The following is a 16,588-nucleotide window of genomic DNA, read 5'->3' as shown; positions in this document are numbered from 1 at the left end:
AGTTTATGCATTATATTAAGCTGTTGACCTTTCTGTGTTAAAGCAGTGTCTGTTAGCAGATCATGTCAGCCATAGAATACCACTCATCCAGTTTGCCTCAAGTTGGGATATGTCTGTCATGGAACCTGAGGTGATTTGGTTTGCAGTAGCTGAATATTTTGCCATGGTAACAGAAGCATCATCTCTTGGTCACAGACTGTTATGTTTTTGTAACAGGCGGATGGTGAGAGAGCTCTGGGGGGTGTCCAGTGCCCCTAAACCCACACACAACTCAGACAGACGCCATTGAATTATGGATAGGTCTGGATCGTTCCTTATGAAATATACATTTTACAACAGCAAACCTGAACAGTCTAGTATCCAGGCAACCTCTGCCACCACGTTTTTTTACACACACCAGACACCATAGCACACTAAACTCATGTAACCCTAAATCACCCTCAAACACCTATATCTGGAAACACGTGTTTTCAAACAATTTAATGGAGTGTACAATTTTATTTTAACTTAAAATTGTTTGTGGTTGCATGTGTTTTTTTACCTTTCTGTATAAAAAAGCTGAAAGTGATTGTTGAAGGATACAGGTTTGGGAGCTAAGCATTATTTACACCGGGAGGGAGGGAGAAAGAGGGAGAGTGTTTATCACGCGCACCGGGCTAGCGGAGATACAGTATAGAGTCGTGAGAAAGGGAGGGTCCGTCTTGTTCTTTACCAGGGCAGCATGACAGATGTACAACAGCGCTACCGAGACCCATCAGCCGGTGTGAAATCGCTGAGGAAAAGGTGCTGCCAAGCAAATCTGAAGACGTTTTAAAACAGTGTTTGTGCGAGAAGGTCCATTTTACCGGGTGTGAATCTTGCTTATTGGTACATCACATGAGCTCGTGTGTCCGTGCGTCTTGACTTCTCATTCTCAATGGTCCTTCTGAACCGATAGACCTATCAGCGCGTGAAATCTAAAACTATTCGCTCGGTAAGTCACATGCTCTATCCTATTTTACCAATTGTAGACTATTGTTTGAGAGCTGATGAGAAGTGTGGATGTTCTATTCTATAAGTAGCCTAATATGGAAATATTAGCCCGATTTTAGAATATCCTGTTATCGTATCTTCTAGGGGCTAAGAAAAAGAAACTTTTGGCGTGTTAGACAGCTTGTCTACATGGTTGTCTTGAGGTTTTAGCATTAGTTTTCGGGTGTTTCAAGCTCAGCAAAAAGTCCGGAGATCTACCAGCACTATCTTGTAGGCTAACAGCCGGTGGGTTGTGGTTGGTTCCAAAAATTGACCTAGCCTATTGCTTGTTGATAGCAGTTGAAGCCCAGATATGCGTGACAGAGTAAATGTGCAAGAGATGGGGAAAGCAGGGGGCGATGGAGAACAGATGCGCGAGAGAGCGTGATTTGATGCGTAAGAGACCTGTCATGTAGCCTATCATTTCCCGTTCACTAAACTGTGAACACGGGCATCTCCATGAGCGAATCTGCTTCCCAATAGAACCTCCTATATCAAGTAAAACGGTGTTCTACAACCAAATGTATATCTTTAGTTTGCATTTTAATTAAGGGATATTTATAAATAATCTCGGATTTAGGCTAGGCTATAGGCTACACAATTTTACAACAATTTGATTGGGCATTGGAGATTATATTGACCTGTCCTGTTATTTTCAATGAAAGTAGGCTAAAAGTATAGCTAGATCGCTATGTAGGCCATTCATCAATGTCAAACTGTTTTCTGTTCCCAGAGCAACCACATACGTTACTTTTATTTCTTTGGGGATCACACCTATCTCAAAACATCTTGACACCCTCCCATCACGAGTTGACTCTCATCCCTACTTGTTCTTTCCCTTTCTCTTATCCTTCTATATTTAGTGCGAATTCTCATCCGCGTGCCCATCTCGCGCTCTCCCAGTGCGGCGGATGAATGCAGCTTCTCCGCACGCAGCCGTCCCCCTGAAGAGTGCGGGAGAAGCGGAGCAGTGCCATAGCAGACGGATTATCCTCGCGTGTAATCCGCGCTTGGTTGCGCTGTCATTTCAAAACGCTCTTTTACAAGAGCTTCTCTAATGAGATACCCCCTTTCCATCTCTCTCGTGCACGCTATATCCATCCACCCTTGGCTCTTTTTGGAAGGTTGTATGCTGTCTGACAGGTCTTTTCAGCATTTGCGTTTGTCAATAGTAGCCTTTACTGTACAGTTGAAACACAGAATTGTGTGGATACTGTATGCTTGTGTTTCAGAAACCCATAACCCACACACAGGTAACCATGTCCTGACTCATAATATTAACCTGCTATAAACTTCATGTTCTTCCTCCCAGGAAGGACAAAGTATTAAGTGCATGCCTCTGGGGCCGAATAGTTGTAGTTTATCTGAGCACTGTGCCAACGGAAGGCAACTTTTACAGGCTTAGTGGAGAATGTGGTAATACTTTATGGGAATAGCATTCTCAGCAGGGGAGTGCTTCTGCTTCTGCTGTCAGAGCTCCATGGACAGAAGGCATGACTGGGCTACTGTCTGAGAGAGAGAGAGAGAGAGAGAGAGAGAGAGGGGGGGGGGGGGGGAGAGAGAGGAGAGATGAGGATAGAAAGTGGATGTTCTGAGGTAGAAAGTACAATAGTTTAATTCAAAGAAATCAGGGAGAGTGGATGTGGAAAGTATAGCTAGAGGGCAAACAATATGAACAAATGGGGGAGAGGGAAAGATTGAGTGATAAGACAAATAAGGATGGAGGGGTGGTCGAATGACCAAGGGAAGAGGAGGTAAGCAGGAAGTAGAGGAAGAAAGAGGAGCCGAGGATATCAAATATGATCCCTCAAGGATGAGCAAGTTCCCATGGTAATACTGGGATGGATGGGTGGTGGTGGTTTGGTTTGTGGTCTGGGGTTCAACTCCACCCCCACCTCCCTCACCCACACACACGTTTCCCCCCCTTATCCTCTTCTCTCTTCTCCCCATATCTCCTGTATAATCTTTTCTTTCTTCTCTTCTCCATTCTGTCTCTGTCAGCCTGTCTCAATTGGCTTTCATTACAGAGGAACACTCAACAATGAAAACAGTGATGTCTTCTTTTGAGTGGATTATTCAGAACAGACAGAGTTAGCTGAGGCCATTTAGGATGCATTTCTTAGGCTGTCTAAGTTCCCGTTGACAAGCATGCAGAGACTCAAAGCCATGCACACAGTCACACACACAGACAGACACAAACACACAGTTTATGGTATTAGGGCAGTCTATTAGGTTCGTTGGTCAAGTTAATGTCCTTGCTCTTGGCCTAACGAGAGTTAGTGTCATTCTCCATGCTCCCTTAACAGATACAGATATAGACCTTTTTGCTGTTACACACACACAGACGCACACACAAACACACACTTTGCCATGTTGGCTCCGTGTGTCTCTAACCAGCCGTGGTTGACTGAGATATTAACCGTAACCACAGAGACGGTATGAGGGTAGCCATGCTGTCACATCTGATTAGCCTGACGACGCTCCGCCCCGCCCAGCTAATCAAGAGCGACTGGCTTTCCTCCCATCTTCCTCCTCTCTCTGGCCACCCTCTGTACCTATCCTCCTCTCTCTGGCCACCCTCTCTGTTCTTCTTCTCTCCTTTCTGGTCACCTTTTGTTCTTCCTCTCCTCTCCCCTTTCTCCTCTCTCCTCTCTTTTCATCTCTTCCCCTGTCCTCTCTTCTCCTCCCTGTTTCTTCCCTCTCCTCCTTTCTCCTTTCTCCTCTCCTTCTCATCTCCTCCCTCTCCTCTCCTCCTTTCTCCTCTCCTCCCTTCCCCTCCTTTCTCCTCTCCTCCCTTCCCCTCCTTTTTCCTCTCATCCCTCCCCTCTACTCCCCTCGGTTCTTCCCCTCTGTCAAATCGAATGCCGTTATGGTTGACAGGGCTGGAAATCGGAGTCTCATTCATGCTTTAATTCATTCTGATCAAACATGTCTCTCCCAATCACCCCTATTTGATCACTGAATGCCCGTATCCAAACCGACTTTGCGGGTAATGCTTGACAGATTCATATTGCTGTGTGTGTGTGTGACACATTATTCCCTATTGTTCACAAGATCATACTTCAAGGGTTGGATTTAGTGTTTTAACCCGTGCAATGCTATGACACAATGTTGTGTACATTTAGAAACTGAAATGCATAATTTTTACTCTTTGTTTTGTTCTCTTTTCTCATTTTTATCTCCTCATTTCTTTGCAACTTTTCCATATTTCGTTCCATCCTGCATTTTTCCTAATCCCCTTCCTCTAAATATTCCTTGCCTTTTTATCACCCTTAATTCTCCCCCCCCTCTCTCTCTCTCTCTCTCTCTCTCTCTCTCTCTCTCTCTCTCTCTCTCTCTCTCTCTCTCTCTCTCACTCACTCTGTGTCTTTCTCTTTGTCTCTCTTTCTTTTCCCTCACTCCATCTGTCACTCTTTCTCTCACTTACTCTCTGACTTTTTCTGCCTTTCTCTCTCTCTCCTTCTCCCTCCCTCTGCCACTCTGTCTCTGTCTCAGTTGGGGTGATGGGCTGCAGACTGCCTAAGCTGCGGAGGGCGGAGGAGAGGAGTCCTGGCAAGATATACTCCACTCTCCGACGGCCCCAGGTGGAGACCAAAGTGGGCGTGGCCTACACCTACCACTTCCTAGACTTCCTGTTGGGGAAGGAAGGTAGGAGAGACAAACGGGCAAAGTCACCAACAACCGTCAGCTTCTGAATGGTTGCGTTTGTGGAAGCGTTGTAAAATGTCCATGGTTTCCGTTTTCCGCTCTGCAGGGAGTTCTTTCTACTCCCTCTTCCTTCTCATAATGAGGCAGAGAGAGTCCTGTAGCTGAGGTTTCCAAATGTGTTTAGGGAATGTGTGTGTGTGTGATTGTAGTGTATGTGTGTTTTTTGTGCACCGTTTTTGGGAATGTTTGATGAGATTCCTCTTGAGTCACGTTGTGTCTAAATATACTAATTCCTCTATTGTGACAGGGCGGCTTGTGAAATGAGAGTGAGACAAGTGAGAAAGAACGAGACGGAAAGAGGGGGACGAGAGAGAGGACTGCAAAGCAGCCGCTCTCCTCATCCTACTGCATTGAGGCAGGTGCAGGAACTCAATTTACAGACAGTTGACTTGAATTTCCAATATGTCCGTGTGGCAGATGGACCCCCTCACCATAACAGCCAGGGTGGTTGCCATTCTACCTCTGCTTCAGCCAAGTCTGGTGGTATTGTTATGTTTGGCATGCTGAGGACCACAGAGCTGGATGAATCTGAGACAGATCTGGCAACCAAACACGAGGAGAGGCGATGGTGACCAACTGGACAATGGCAATGGATTAGCAGATAATCGTATTATGGGATAGATAAGAACCTCCGTGGAGCGTCTCACACGCACACGGGGTTGCTTGCGCCAACGTGATGTACTGTGCCACTCACATGCACGCGCATACTTTTAGTTTTCTGTGATGTTATCTTCCTTACAGACAGACAGACAGACAGACATGAAGGTTGTTTATTTGGTAAAGTCACCTGTGCCAGCTGAGCTCCCTAACACTGGAACATGTAAGAGGAAGCTGGTGTTCATACATGGGTATGTTTAAGTAAGTATATCAGCATGTGGTATGGGTTCATGGTACTGTGGGTGGGTGTGTGATTTTGTGCGTGTTCCAGAGGGATTATATGATTGTTTGTGCAGATTGAGAGAGCAGTAGGCTTAGCAATAGGATTGATTTAGCACATACACTGTTTGCCTATTGATGTTCTTATATATGTGTGTATGTGTGAGAGAGTTGCCAAAACGGAGATCAAGAGAACGACAGTCAGAGACTGTCAGTAATGTGTAGAGGAATCACTGGCTTCACTGGTGACATTCAGGAGAACCCATGGTCAAATTCATGGTTTAATTGAATTTGGTTTCCATTAATAATATTTAATTTAATATCCTTATGTGATTAGATGACTCACACACTAAAGACAAATATGTACCCTTGCTGGCTCCTATATGAAGAAACAGTATACAACCGGATTGTATTATAGTTGTTTATGATTCAAACTTTGTACATGCAGAGACAGGTCCTGGGGTTCATTAATATTAATTGATAGAGTGGAGATGCAGACAGACACAAACTGATGAAGACATAAAAAAATAACTAGGAATAGACGGTTTGAGTTGACTGGAGTTTGTCGCAATCTATTATGCTAATAATGTCATGGAGCAGCTACGAGCTGTCTCTAAAGAAGCTCATCTTTTCTTCTCTATCTGTGCGACAAACTAATATTAACTGATGCAGAGATATATTGATGTTTATATGCAAGGGGTTTGAAATATCCACCTTTCACCTTGGGAGAGTTGTCAGCAGCAATACTTCTGTGTTAGCAGGGCATGGTTACCTTGACACATAATCTCCCTATCTGTTGAAACAGAGCCGGGTTGCTTTGAAATAGATCCCCCTTTTGGAGTGGTGTTATATTGCCTTGACATCTCAGAAATCCTTCTGGAAGAATCAAATGTATGTGAGTGAAGGTGGGAAGTTATGATGATAACATCGTCCTCCCTGTGTGAGGTAGATAAAGATGGAGTGAGAAGACAAATGTCCGTGGAAACGAGCCAACAAATAAAGCGATATATAAACAGACACAGTATATAGAAAGTGAGAGAGAGAAAGAGGAACCAAAGTGAGGTAGGTGAGAAAGAGAAAGGCTGGTTAGGAGGTGTGAGAAAAAGAGAAGAGGACCAGGGGAGGAGAGGGGAGGAGAGGGGATGGGTGAAAAAAGTCAGGTGTGAACACTGTGACTAAAGCTCCTCTCCCGAAGTGTCACATCCTGGCCCTGGAGTTAGCTGATGACTTTCGACATCCTGGAGAGAGAGATGCACTCATCTCATTACAGGTTACACACCTCAATTTCGGATGGTGGTGTGTGTGTGTGTGTGCACCACTGTATTTGAGCAGCCATATGATTGTATGCATGTGTTCATTTTCACACATGCCGCTCTACTCTCTTTCTGTGTGTAAGCGTGCGTGTGTGTTTTTGCCAAGGCATATGATCTATTCAGCTGACTCAAACATGATGTATTTATCGCATACGCAATGTATTTACCTAGCCATCCGAACACATGATGTATTCCGCTAGGAGAGTGTGTGGTGTATCCATCCATCAGAGTGTGTGATGTTTAGCCGCTGGTAGAATATTTCTTAGTGAAAGGTTCGATGGACTGGTCATCTTCTCTGACTGTAAGATTGATATACAGTACTAAGAGTAAGCTTTTCCCTGTCTGAAAGGTTTTCAGACTGTGCTCTCACTTCAATGAAACTAAACATCTGCTAAATGTGTGTCTTGGTGTCCTTGGACTTAGTCAGTGAGGTTTATCGGGTCCAGGTTATGTCGGTTCTTTCAGACATGCTACACCCTAAGCCAGGCCAATTAGATGAAGGTTGATCAAGAGACTGATTGGTGTTCAGGTGGAGGTATGTTTGCTTCCATGTGATCTCACCGTCTCTCAAGTCAAGGTGGACCTAGGTGTGGATGTAGGACACACACATCTCCCAAAACCTTCACAGCTCCAACAGTCAAAATGGTGTTTTACCCACAGGCTTCATTCTTTGGCAGTGGGGATCTCTGAAACCTAACAAGTTTATTATTTCATAGTCTCTTTTTGGCACACATTCCTACTAAACTCTGCTAGTCATTAAAAGCCTATTTGAATAAATGTGAACTTCCAGCAAGCAGGGGATAAGCCTCAGGGTGGGAGTGAGTCAGTAATAATCCTCATCACCTAGCTTTTTATTATACACATACACACACACACAGCCATGGATGCACACAGGCACAATGTACTTACAGACATACACACATACACACAAACACACACACGTACTATCCAGCCCACTCTGTCTGACAGACTGTCAGCGGTCAGGGTTCAGGAGCATAAGGAGTTTATGGATGTGATTCAAGACCTCCGGAAAGTTCTAAACTGCTGGCATACATCCCAGTCTTCATCCAGCTAAAGCATTTGGACCAAAAGGAAATGGCTAAGCTGTGATGAACAGCTGAACAGTCATCATCTCTCCATCCTTCCATCCCTCTATCTATCCATCCCTCCATCCTTCCATCCCTCCATTCTTCCATCCCTCTATTAATGCCCAGTAACAGACAATAACGGCATGTGGTAAAAATCCAGAGCGATCTCTGCCCGGGGCTGTTCCCATGCTAGACCAGAATGATGGACCTCTTAAACCCGCCGCTGTAAACATATAAATAAACTGACTACCCCCCTCCTCCTTCCCAACCTCCCCTACAGGGGTGAATTAGCTTAATATGTTGAGCATGTCTTGTTGGTGAATGCACTACGAGTGCTAGGCTAATGACTCCTAATGACTGTTTACAATGACATGGTAGCACTGTATCTTCCACTTCCAGCTGCTGTATTAAGTGCCTGTAGATCATGGTCTAGGATCGAGGAGTGTGTGCAAGATCTTGAAGAGCTCTTGAGGTTCAGAAGAGTCCATGACAAGTTCATCTTCATCTGAAAGCTTCATCTTGCTGTGTGGACGGAGATAGTGTATGTGTTAAATGGGGTGTTTAGTGTATGTGAGAATGTAAATTAGTGTGTGTAGGTGTGTGTGCGTGTTAGTAAGGGTGCGAACAGGCCAGATGATGATCTGGGAACGCATCTTTCTTTCTCTCTCTCACTCTCACTCTCTCTCTCTCTTTCTCTGCGTCTCGGTTAATTTATTCAGGTTATTTTCTCTTCTCCACACCAATGCAAATGAGATGAAATGGGAAATAGGAAAGACTGACAGAGACAAGCATGCTCTCTCTCTTTCTCTTTCTTTCTCTCTCCCTATCTCGTCTATATCACACACACACACACACACACACACACACACACACTGTCCCGACGCCTATACAACACACAACAGTGTTTGTTTGCTCACTCGCCCACATCCAGGAAAAAACACAGTAATACCTTAATGCTGTTTCCATTTGGGTGCTACAGTAAGACACACAAAACCTGCATATTCCCTGAGAAATTACCATCACAATTAGCTATCGTGTGATATGAGCTTTCACCCCTTTTATTAAATGGGCTTTTCTCCATTAGATCTCAAATGAGAAAAGGGCTCCTTGCTAGTATTAGCTACAGTAGCTGTCACTGTTAGAGGGTTAATAGAATGAACATGACAATCTTGCCGTGCTCACCCATTATGGAGGGGGGAGCTCTTTGTGTCTTTCCCTGTCTCCTTGTGTAATGCACACACACACACTCTCACACATGCACCATTATTTTGTATACCGCACTGCCTCTGGGAGAGAAGATGTGTACTTTTGTGGGTGTGCATGCAGTATGCCTGAGTGTGGTTGGGGTGGTTATGTGTGTGTGTGTGTGTGTGTGTGTGCTAAACAAAAGCCAGACAGAGTATTTGGCTGTGGTTTGGGGCTATGAGTTGCGGTTTAATCAGCAGCAAATTTAGTGCAAAGACGCCATGTGGCATTATTCAATTTGAATGATAATATGTAAACAAGCCATCTCTTTGGTTTAGCCAACCCATCTTCTCTCGATTCAATTGTCGCCATGCTTTTCAAACAGCGTTTCAAACACACTCATGTACACCTTCAGTCTATTTGTCTTTTACCCACCAACATACGGATTCCTGTGCACCTTTCTCCACAAGAAGCCTTTTGGTGATGTCACTACTTTTGAACACTGTTTTGTACCCCCTTCCCCCCCAGAGGTGCCTGTGTCCTCGGTCCTGTGTCTGTCGTCTGTGCGAGAGCTGCCGGTGCAGGTTCGGGAGCTGTACGCTCAGGGCTTCATCCTGGTGGCACTCCACCCTTTTGTCCACCCCTGTGGCCCACGCCACTCTCGAATCCAACGACAGCTCCACAGAGCTGTGCTCATCAGGGAGACCCACAGGTACGACACAGAAACAACACTACTACAGTAGTGAGTTAGCTGATATGTGGTTGCTTTGCGATGTACTTTCAATATGCACTATTTGTACATCACTTTGCATAAAAGCATCTGCTAAATGAATAAAATGTACTGTAATGTACAGTACCACTACCACTACTACTACATACACACACACACATTACACAACATTACACACACACATGAAACACAAAACTACACAAACACTTCTCAATTATGTCCTGTTTACCTAAATCCTAGAGCTTATTATTCTTACTGATCCATGCTTTGCTACAGGTTCCATTTTGACTGAGTAGAAAAACTAATATCTGAGGCTCTGCTGGTCTATTCTTGAGTTGAATTGTGTTGTTATCCACCAAGCTGTAGAAAATCTTATCTCTTTTCCACCATGGTTGGTTCAGAGAGACCCTTCTTTAGTATCTCGTTACTGTAAAAGGCACACATAAAAACACATGTTCACACATTGACAAAAAATAGTACGCATTTACACTCACGTGACGCACAGCATCACACACATATTCTCACACACAGACACACTTGCACATGCACTGTGGGCTGCTCCTTTGATGCCCATCTTGCCAAGTGGTCCTGCTGCTTCCTGGCACCTGTCACCGTAGCGACGGCTGATTGCATCATCAGCACTCGCCGGAGGGGGAAGAGTACGCTGAGTAAAGGAAGCAATCCCTCCATCCCTTCCTCACTCCATCCCTCTTCCTTTTGTCCTCTTCTCTCTCTCCTCCCTCCTTTTATTTCTCTCATCACCCTCCCCTCTCGGCCTCAGATCTCCTTCACTCCCTCTCAACTTTCATCTCTCTGTCGTAGCCATTGTCCTCTCCACCCTCCTGTTCTCCCTCTCAACCTTTTATCTCTCCATCATCACCAGCCCCCTCTTTCATCAAAACATTAAACCATGTCGAGCTTGACTGATCCCTTGTCTGTAACTGGCAGAGGTTTCCATTTGAGTATCCACTAAGGCATAGCCTACTACAATGGTTTAATGTGAATCCAGATATGCTAACCTGTAGTTTATGCACTGCTCCTTTATCTCACAAGAGCGTATATGAGGAGATGTGAAGTTTAAACAATTATGTTTGTGATTGTCGCCTTGTTTGTCTTCATGCGTTCTTCTCTCATTGGTCAGTCTCTCACCCAGCCAGGAGAGGAGTCAGCTGACCTGGTCCGAGCGTCGCTTGGAAACGGAGGTGTGTGTGGCGGGTCTCCAAGACCCCGACCCGGAAGTGATCCAGAACTACGTGAAGAAGGTCATCTCCTCACAGCGTCCACACACAAACACATACACACAAACACACACACACAAACACACACACACAAACACACCAACACACAAACACTCAAACTCAATAAACATTTGAGCTCTAGCTACCTGCATACATAGAACTAGAGAGATTCTAAAGAGAATACAACACTATTTCGTTTCCTCTACAATGATACAGGTCATCCTTGACGTCATCATCCAATCAACCGCAGACCTAGCTCTTACCTCTCTCTTCTATGAATTCCCCCTAATCCCAGCAAGCCAGTGTGAAGCCAGCAGACAAAAGAGGAACATGATTGGATGGAAATGCACAGGGCTGAGTATAATGTGATATGGCCCGGCAGTGTGACATGAATAGCCAATCAGATAGCTGCCAAAGAGCCGGTGATAAGAGCCCAGTGTAGCTGTGTGAAAGGACAGAGTGAAGGGGCACTATCTGACTAGAGAGGTGGTCAGCGTCGGCCTATGTCTGCCTCCCCTGAACGTGTGAAACTCCCCAAACGTTTCATCCTCCACATGGGGGTGAACCCCATGTGAAACCCCATCGAAAAGGAAAAGATTGTTTTTGTGCGTTTGGGTTGCTGGAGTGTCATTGGCAGACATTAATAGGGAAAGATGTGTCTCATTATTGTTCTGTGGTAGTTAGCGTTCTGATTTGGGTGTGACAAGCCCATCTAAAACTGTCAGCTTAAATATCAACTGACAATTAACCAGGAAAGCGCAGTGGGAGGGAGGTAGACTCAGGCATGCACACATACACACATACACACACAAACACACGCATACACATTAACACACACACTCACACTGAATAATGAGGTCCTTTTGTTATTTGAATATTTGATCTTCCAATGATTAGTTTGGCTGTTATTTCACGGGTATCGAGCCAGTGTTCTCTGGGTTTTGTTTGTGTGTAAATGAGGCTTTGTGTGTGTGTCTATGTGGCTGTATGTGTGTGTCTATGTGGCTGTGTGTGTGTGTCTATGTGGCTCTGTGTGTGTGTCTATGTGGCTCTGTGTGTGTGTCTACGTGGCTGTGTGTAAGCTAGTTTTCATAGAATGCCAGGGATGTGTGTGTATGTGTTTTGACCTAATCTTGAGAGGTTGTATATTATTATTTGCACAAATGCAAGATTTTATTCAGTGCCGGACAATAACAGTGTGTGCGTGTGTGTGCATATGTGGGTGCATGTGTGTTTCCTGTTCAGGTCCAGGATGTGTCGGAGCAGGGTGTGCTGTTTGTGGGGTTCCTCCAGCAGCCCGGTGGAGGGCCGTGTTTCCAGGGACACTGGGACTCTGGGGAGCTGTCCTCCCTCCACTCCAGCCCCTCCCCCATCCACAGACACCCCACCAGTACAGGGGCCAGCCCCACAGAACACAAAGAACCACAACAGAACCTCTCAGAGCCCCACTCTCTGGACCACAACCACGTTGAACAGAAATCCCCTGACCAAGACACCTTAAACTCCAACGGCAGTTCCTTTGCTCGGGTTCCATTAGAACCCAACCCAGAAGAACTGACGGGCAGAGAATCGAAACACGGTTCCGTCAAGGCATTAAAGAACCTTTCAAACTATTGCCTAAAGGAATTAGATGAATCGACAGACGTTTCTCAAGAACACAGCCACGCGGAGATGGAACCACAGGTCCAGAATCACAGACCAGCCCATAGTACAGACAACTCCAAGACAAGGGAACCCTCTGAAAATGTACAGGGCGACCATACAACAGAAATCCCATACATGGAAAAAACAAACGAAGACAGGAAAACAGAATGTATGGTCGGGACAGGACCAGACTACCACCCAGTAGTGGCAGAGTCGACACAGAGGCTTGTGGGACCAGATCAGGACCCAGACATGCAGAGCAAGGGCTCAGAGAGCCAGAGTCCAAGGTCAGACGTGCAGAACAGAAAAGCAGGGAGAACGTATCAAGGCCTCAAGGAAGATGACAGTGTCGGGTCCCCAGAACCAGACCAGGACCACAAAACAGAACCTCGGTCTGAAACCACACCCCATCAGGAAGGCTCTGAGGGGAGCGCTCGCCATGGAGAAGGAGGTATTTATGAATCCCATAATTTTGCGATATCGTTTTTAATACTTATTTAGGACAAAGATTTGACTGAACTTCTTGAACAAATTATTCATCATGGTTGTATCATTCCTGGTTCTTTATTGAAATGCTCTTGCATTTGACCCGGATGTGAATGTTTAGACTGTAATGCAGGACTCATCCTGGTCGCCAGCCACCTGGAGGAACTGCAGAGGAGCAGCAGGGTGATGACCCGCAACAACAACCACGTCCGGGTCAGGAGCTCGGAGAGAGAGAAGAAGACGTCACCGCCTGCACAGACGAGTACGCCCCCAGTCTTCTGCCGCTCATATTTCAAGAATCGGAGAATGTGACATGAGTTTTTGTGGGGGTGTGTGCATCTGCGCTTATCCATATGTTTGTTCTTGTGGAAGGAATGCAGCTGTTTGCTCTTTACAACCATGTGGGCGAGCTGTGCAGTTCACTGAGGTTCTACTCGCTTCGAGTTCCCCTGCGAGTCCAGAGAGAGGCGGGGCTAGTGACGGCGGTCGACGCCCACTGGCTGGATCACATGACTCAGCATTTCATCAGCGGAGCTCGCCTTATCGACGGCTTTTTTCACCTCGGAGACGGCAATGGTATATGTAACTTCACAGAGTTGGTAAAGGTGTTCAAGATGGCGTCCGCAAATCTGAGGCTTATAAATGTTTTGTCATCCATGGAAAATTGAAGCCAATATGCATAGTCAAGAAGGAAAAGGATCAATTGTGAGAGAAATGTTCACTCTCTTTCTCCTTCTTTCTTTCATTCTTTTTCTCTCTCTCTTTCTCTCTCTCTTTCTCTCTCTCTCTCTCGCTCTCTCTCTCTCTCTCTCTCTCTCTCTCTCTCTCTCTCTCTCTCTCTCTCTCTCTCTCTCTCTCTCTCTCTCTCTCTCTCTCCCTCCCTCCATCCCTCCTCCAGAGAATGGGGTCTCATCCGTGGACAGTGTGTTCATCTTCCAGACCTCCTCAGAAGAGACCTCCCCCGTCTCCTATGACGCCATCGTGGTCGAGCAGTGGACTATTGTTGACGTGAGTCGTCGTGTGCATGTGTTTGTGTGCACCGCATGTTTATGTGTGCACACACGTGTGATCATGTGTGTGTGATGCCATATCTCTGTCTTGTCCAGGGTGTGGTAGTTAGGACAGACTACATCCCCTTGCTCCAGTCCCTGGCTCCCTTTGGCTGGAGGCTGATGTGTGTCCTGCCCACCCCCATCATCAGGACTAACAGGTAGAGTCCTGAAGCGGTGTTAAGCCTTTACATCACACAACGCCAAAAGTCGATACCTAGAATACATGAGTCCTATCAAACCTGTCATTGTGTCAGCCACTATGTTGTTTCTCCTCAGTGACGGGAGTTTGTCCACCAAACAAATCCTCTTTCTACAGAGACCCACTCTGCAACGCAAAAGAAAAGACTTCAAGGTACTTTTTTGTTCTCTTTCCTCTGCATTTCTGTCACTCATTACACCGCTTTAGTCTTCAGGCTACATGGTACTGTGTCACAGGTGGTGTCATGAAAAAGTCATGCTTCTAAATATAGGGGATGCAGCAAATGTAGGTAAAAACAGGAGGCGAGTTCTAATTATGATCTAAACGTTCTTTTTCTTGTATTTGTCCTACTTCCAACTGTCCAGGAAAGACGTCAGCGTGATAGACTTTGTAGTGTTGTGGCAGGTGCCTGGAGAGAAAGAGAGATGTAGAGAACAAGAGAAAGGAAGGGGAAAAGAAAGAAACACGGCTTAAATTTGTCTCTTATATTCTAGAAACTGAACCTCAGGGGTCGGAACAAGGCGAAGAAAAGTAGAGCCAGAGAAACACATGAGAAGAAAGAGGAGAGGGAGAATGCGTCCCCGGAGATGGAGAGAGGAATGGATAGAGTAGGGGAGAACAGGAAAGAGGAAGAATGGGAGACACAGAAGAACCGCAAAAACAGAAAGGAAGAGAAAGGAGAGTGCCCTCAGAGAGATGGCGATGGTAAGGAGAAAGAAGTCGACTCTAAAAAGGACATGTCACTCAAAATTGAGGGTTGGGCGACTGACACATACCAGGAAGAGAAGATAGAGGTTGTCAGAATCTCATTGGCCAAGCAGAAGTCGGTGAGATGGACAGATGAACATAAAAGAGAAGAGTTTGGAGTTGAAGAGGGCATGAGAGCAGAGGTGACGATGAGCCGGCAGCTGAGAGAGAGAGCTCTGTCCTCTGGTGTGTTGACTTACTGAACTCAAAACGGGGAACATGGACCAAACCGATGTGTGAATACAGCAAACATTCCATAGAATGCTATGTTTATCGAAAAGCCTTTGTTTTATTTGAGTAGACATGCGGATGTTAACTCTTGCAAATGAGACTTTTGAATCGCTTTGCAAACGTATAATAGCTTGCTTTAATCAACGTACATGAGACTGTAAACTCATCACTTCTTGAACTACATTGCTGCCATGTGCTTTAGCTTATAGGCCTTGTGAATCGGGTCACCGGTGTGTGTATTCGGGTTTTTCCATTTTGAGCCAGAAAAGGTTTTTATGGCTATGTTATCTGGATCATTCTGGAACACACATGCAGTATCTATTGAACAGCTGTCTGTAAAGGGGCTTGGGCTTAACTCCCACGGGAAAACTAACATAACATAGGAAATGTATTTTGTACTTACATTGAACCCAAGGAATATGCTTGAGGTGGTGGTGCTCATTGTGTGTATGAACTGGAATCAGTTGTTTAAATGTACCTGGATAATGTGTGTACTGTGTGAGTGATGTGGTTAAGATACATAGACAAGCAGAAGAAATAAAAAACGAAATGACTTGGAATATGAATTACTTTTTGTATTCATAATACTGGCAGAGGCACACCAAAACAGCCCAATGTTAAATCTCTCCATGACAACCCACACTGAGCAACGGAAAAGGGACGGTTGTGACAACCTCATAAGATGCACAACGATTCCATCCAATCAGACCACCTAGTGGTTCCATTACAGTGCACCATGGGAAACCCCCTCTGCCCCAGTTTGACATCCCATTTCAACAGTGTGTGTGTGAGTGTGTGTGTGAGCGTGTGTGCACCTGTGAGTGTGTATGATTTCAGGAGGATGTGGGTGTTAGGACATCCATGTAAGAGTGGGTACTTCTGTGTGTAAATGAGGGGAAGAGAGATGAAGAGCAGACATTCTGTCAGCCTATGGGAGGTGAGATGGGGAGTCAGACGGCTGAGCGGTGAGGGAGTCGGGCTAGTAATCTGAAGGTTACCAGTTCGATTCCCAGCCGTGCCAAATGACGTTGTGTCCTTGGACAAGGCACTTCACCCTACTTGCTTCGGGGGGAATGTCCC

General features: G+C 45.6%; 1 protein-coding gene across 1 annotated transcript; it reads left to right on the top strand.

Moving 5' to 3' along the window:
- The first annotated feature begins 692 nt into the window (after positions 1-692).
- On the top strand, positions 693-16,046 carry rftn1a (raftlin, lipid raft linker 1a). The gene is made up of 11 exons (XM_062446138.1): positions 693-973; positions 4,507-4,659; positions 9,710-9,893; positions 11,053-11,173; positions 12,395-13,244; positions 13,401-13,541; positions 13,652-13,855; positions 14,178-14,287; positions 14,386-14,489; positions 14,608-14,683; positions 15,025-16,046. The coding sequence occupies exons 2-11, from the start codon at positions 4,515-4,517 to the stop codon at positions 15,478-15,480; spliced, it is 2,391 nt and encodes a 796-aa protein (XP_062302122.1). The 5' UTR covers positions 693-973; positions 4,507-4,514; the 3' UTR covers positions 15,481-16,046.
- Positions 16,047-16,588: the final 542 nt, after the last annotated feature.

Source organism: Osmerus eperlanus, chromosome 20, assembly GCF_963692335.1.
Source record: "Osmerus eperlanus chromosome 20, fOsmEpe2.1, whole genome shotgun sequence".
Taxonomy (NCBI): domain Eukaryota; kingdom Metazoa; phylum Chordata; class Actinopteri; order Osmeriformes; family Osmeridae; genus Osmerus; species Osmerus eperlanus.
The sequence above is the reverse complement of the archived record's forward strand: the minus strand, read 5'-3'. Positions and strand labels throughout refer to the sequence as shown.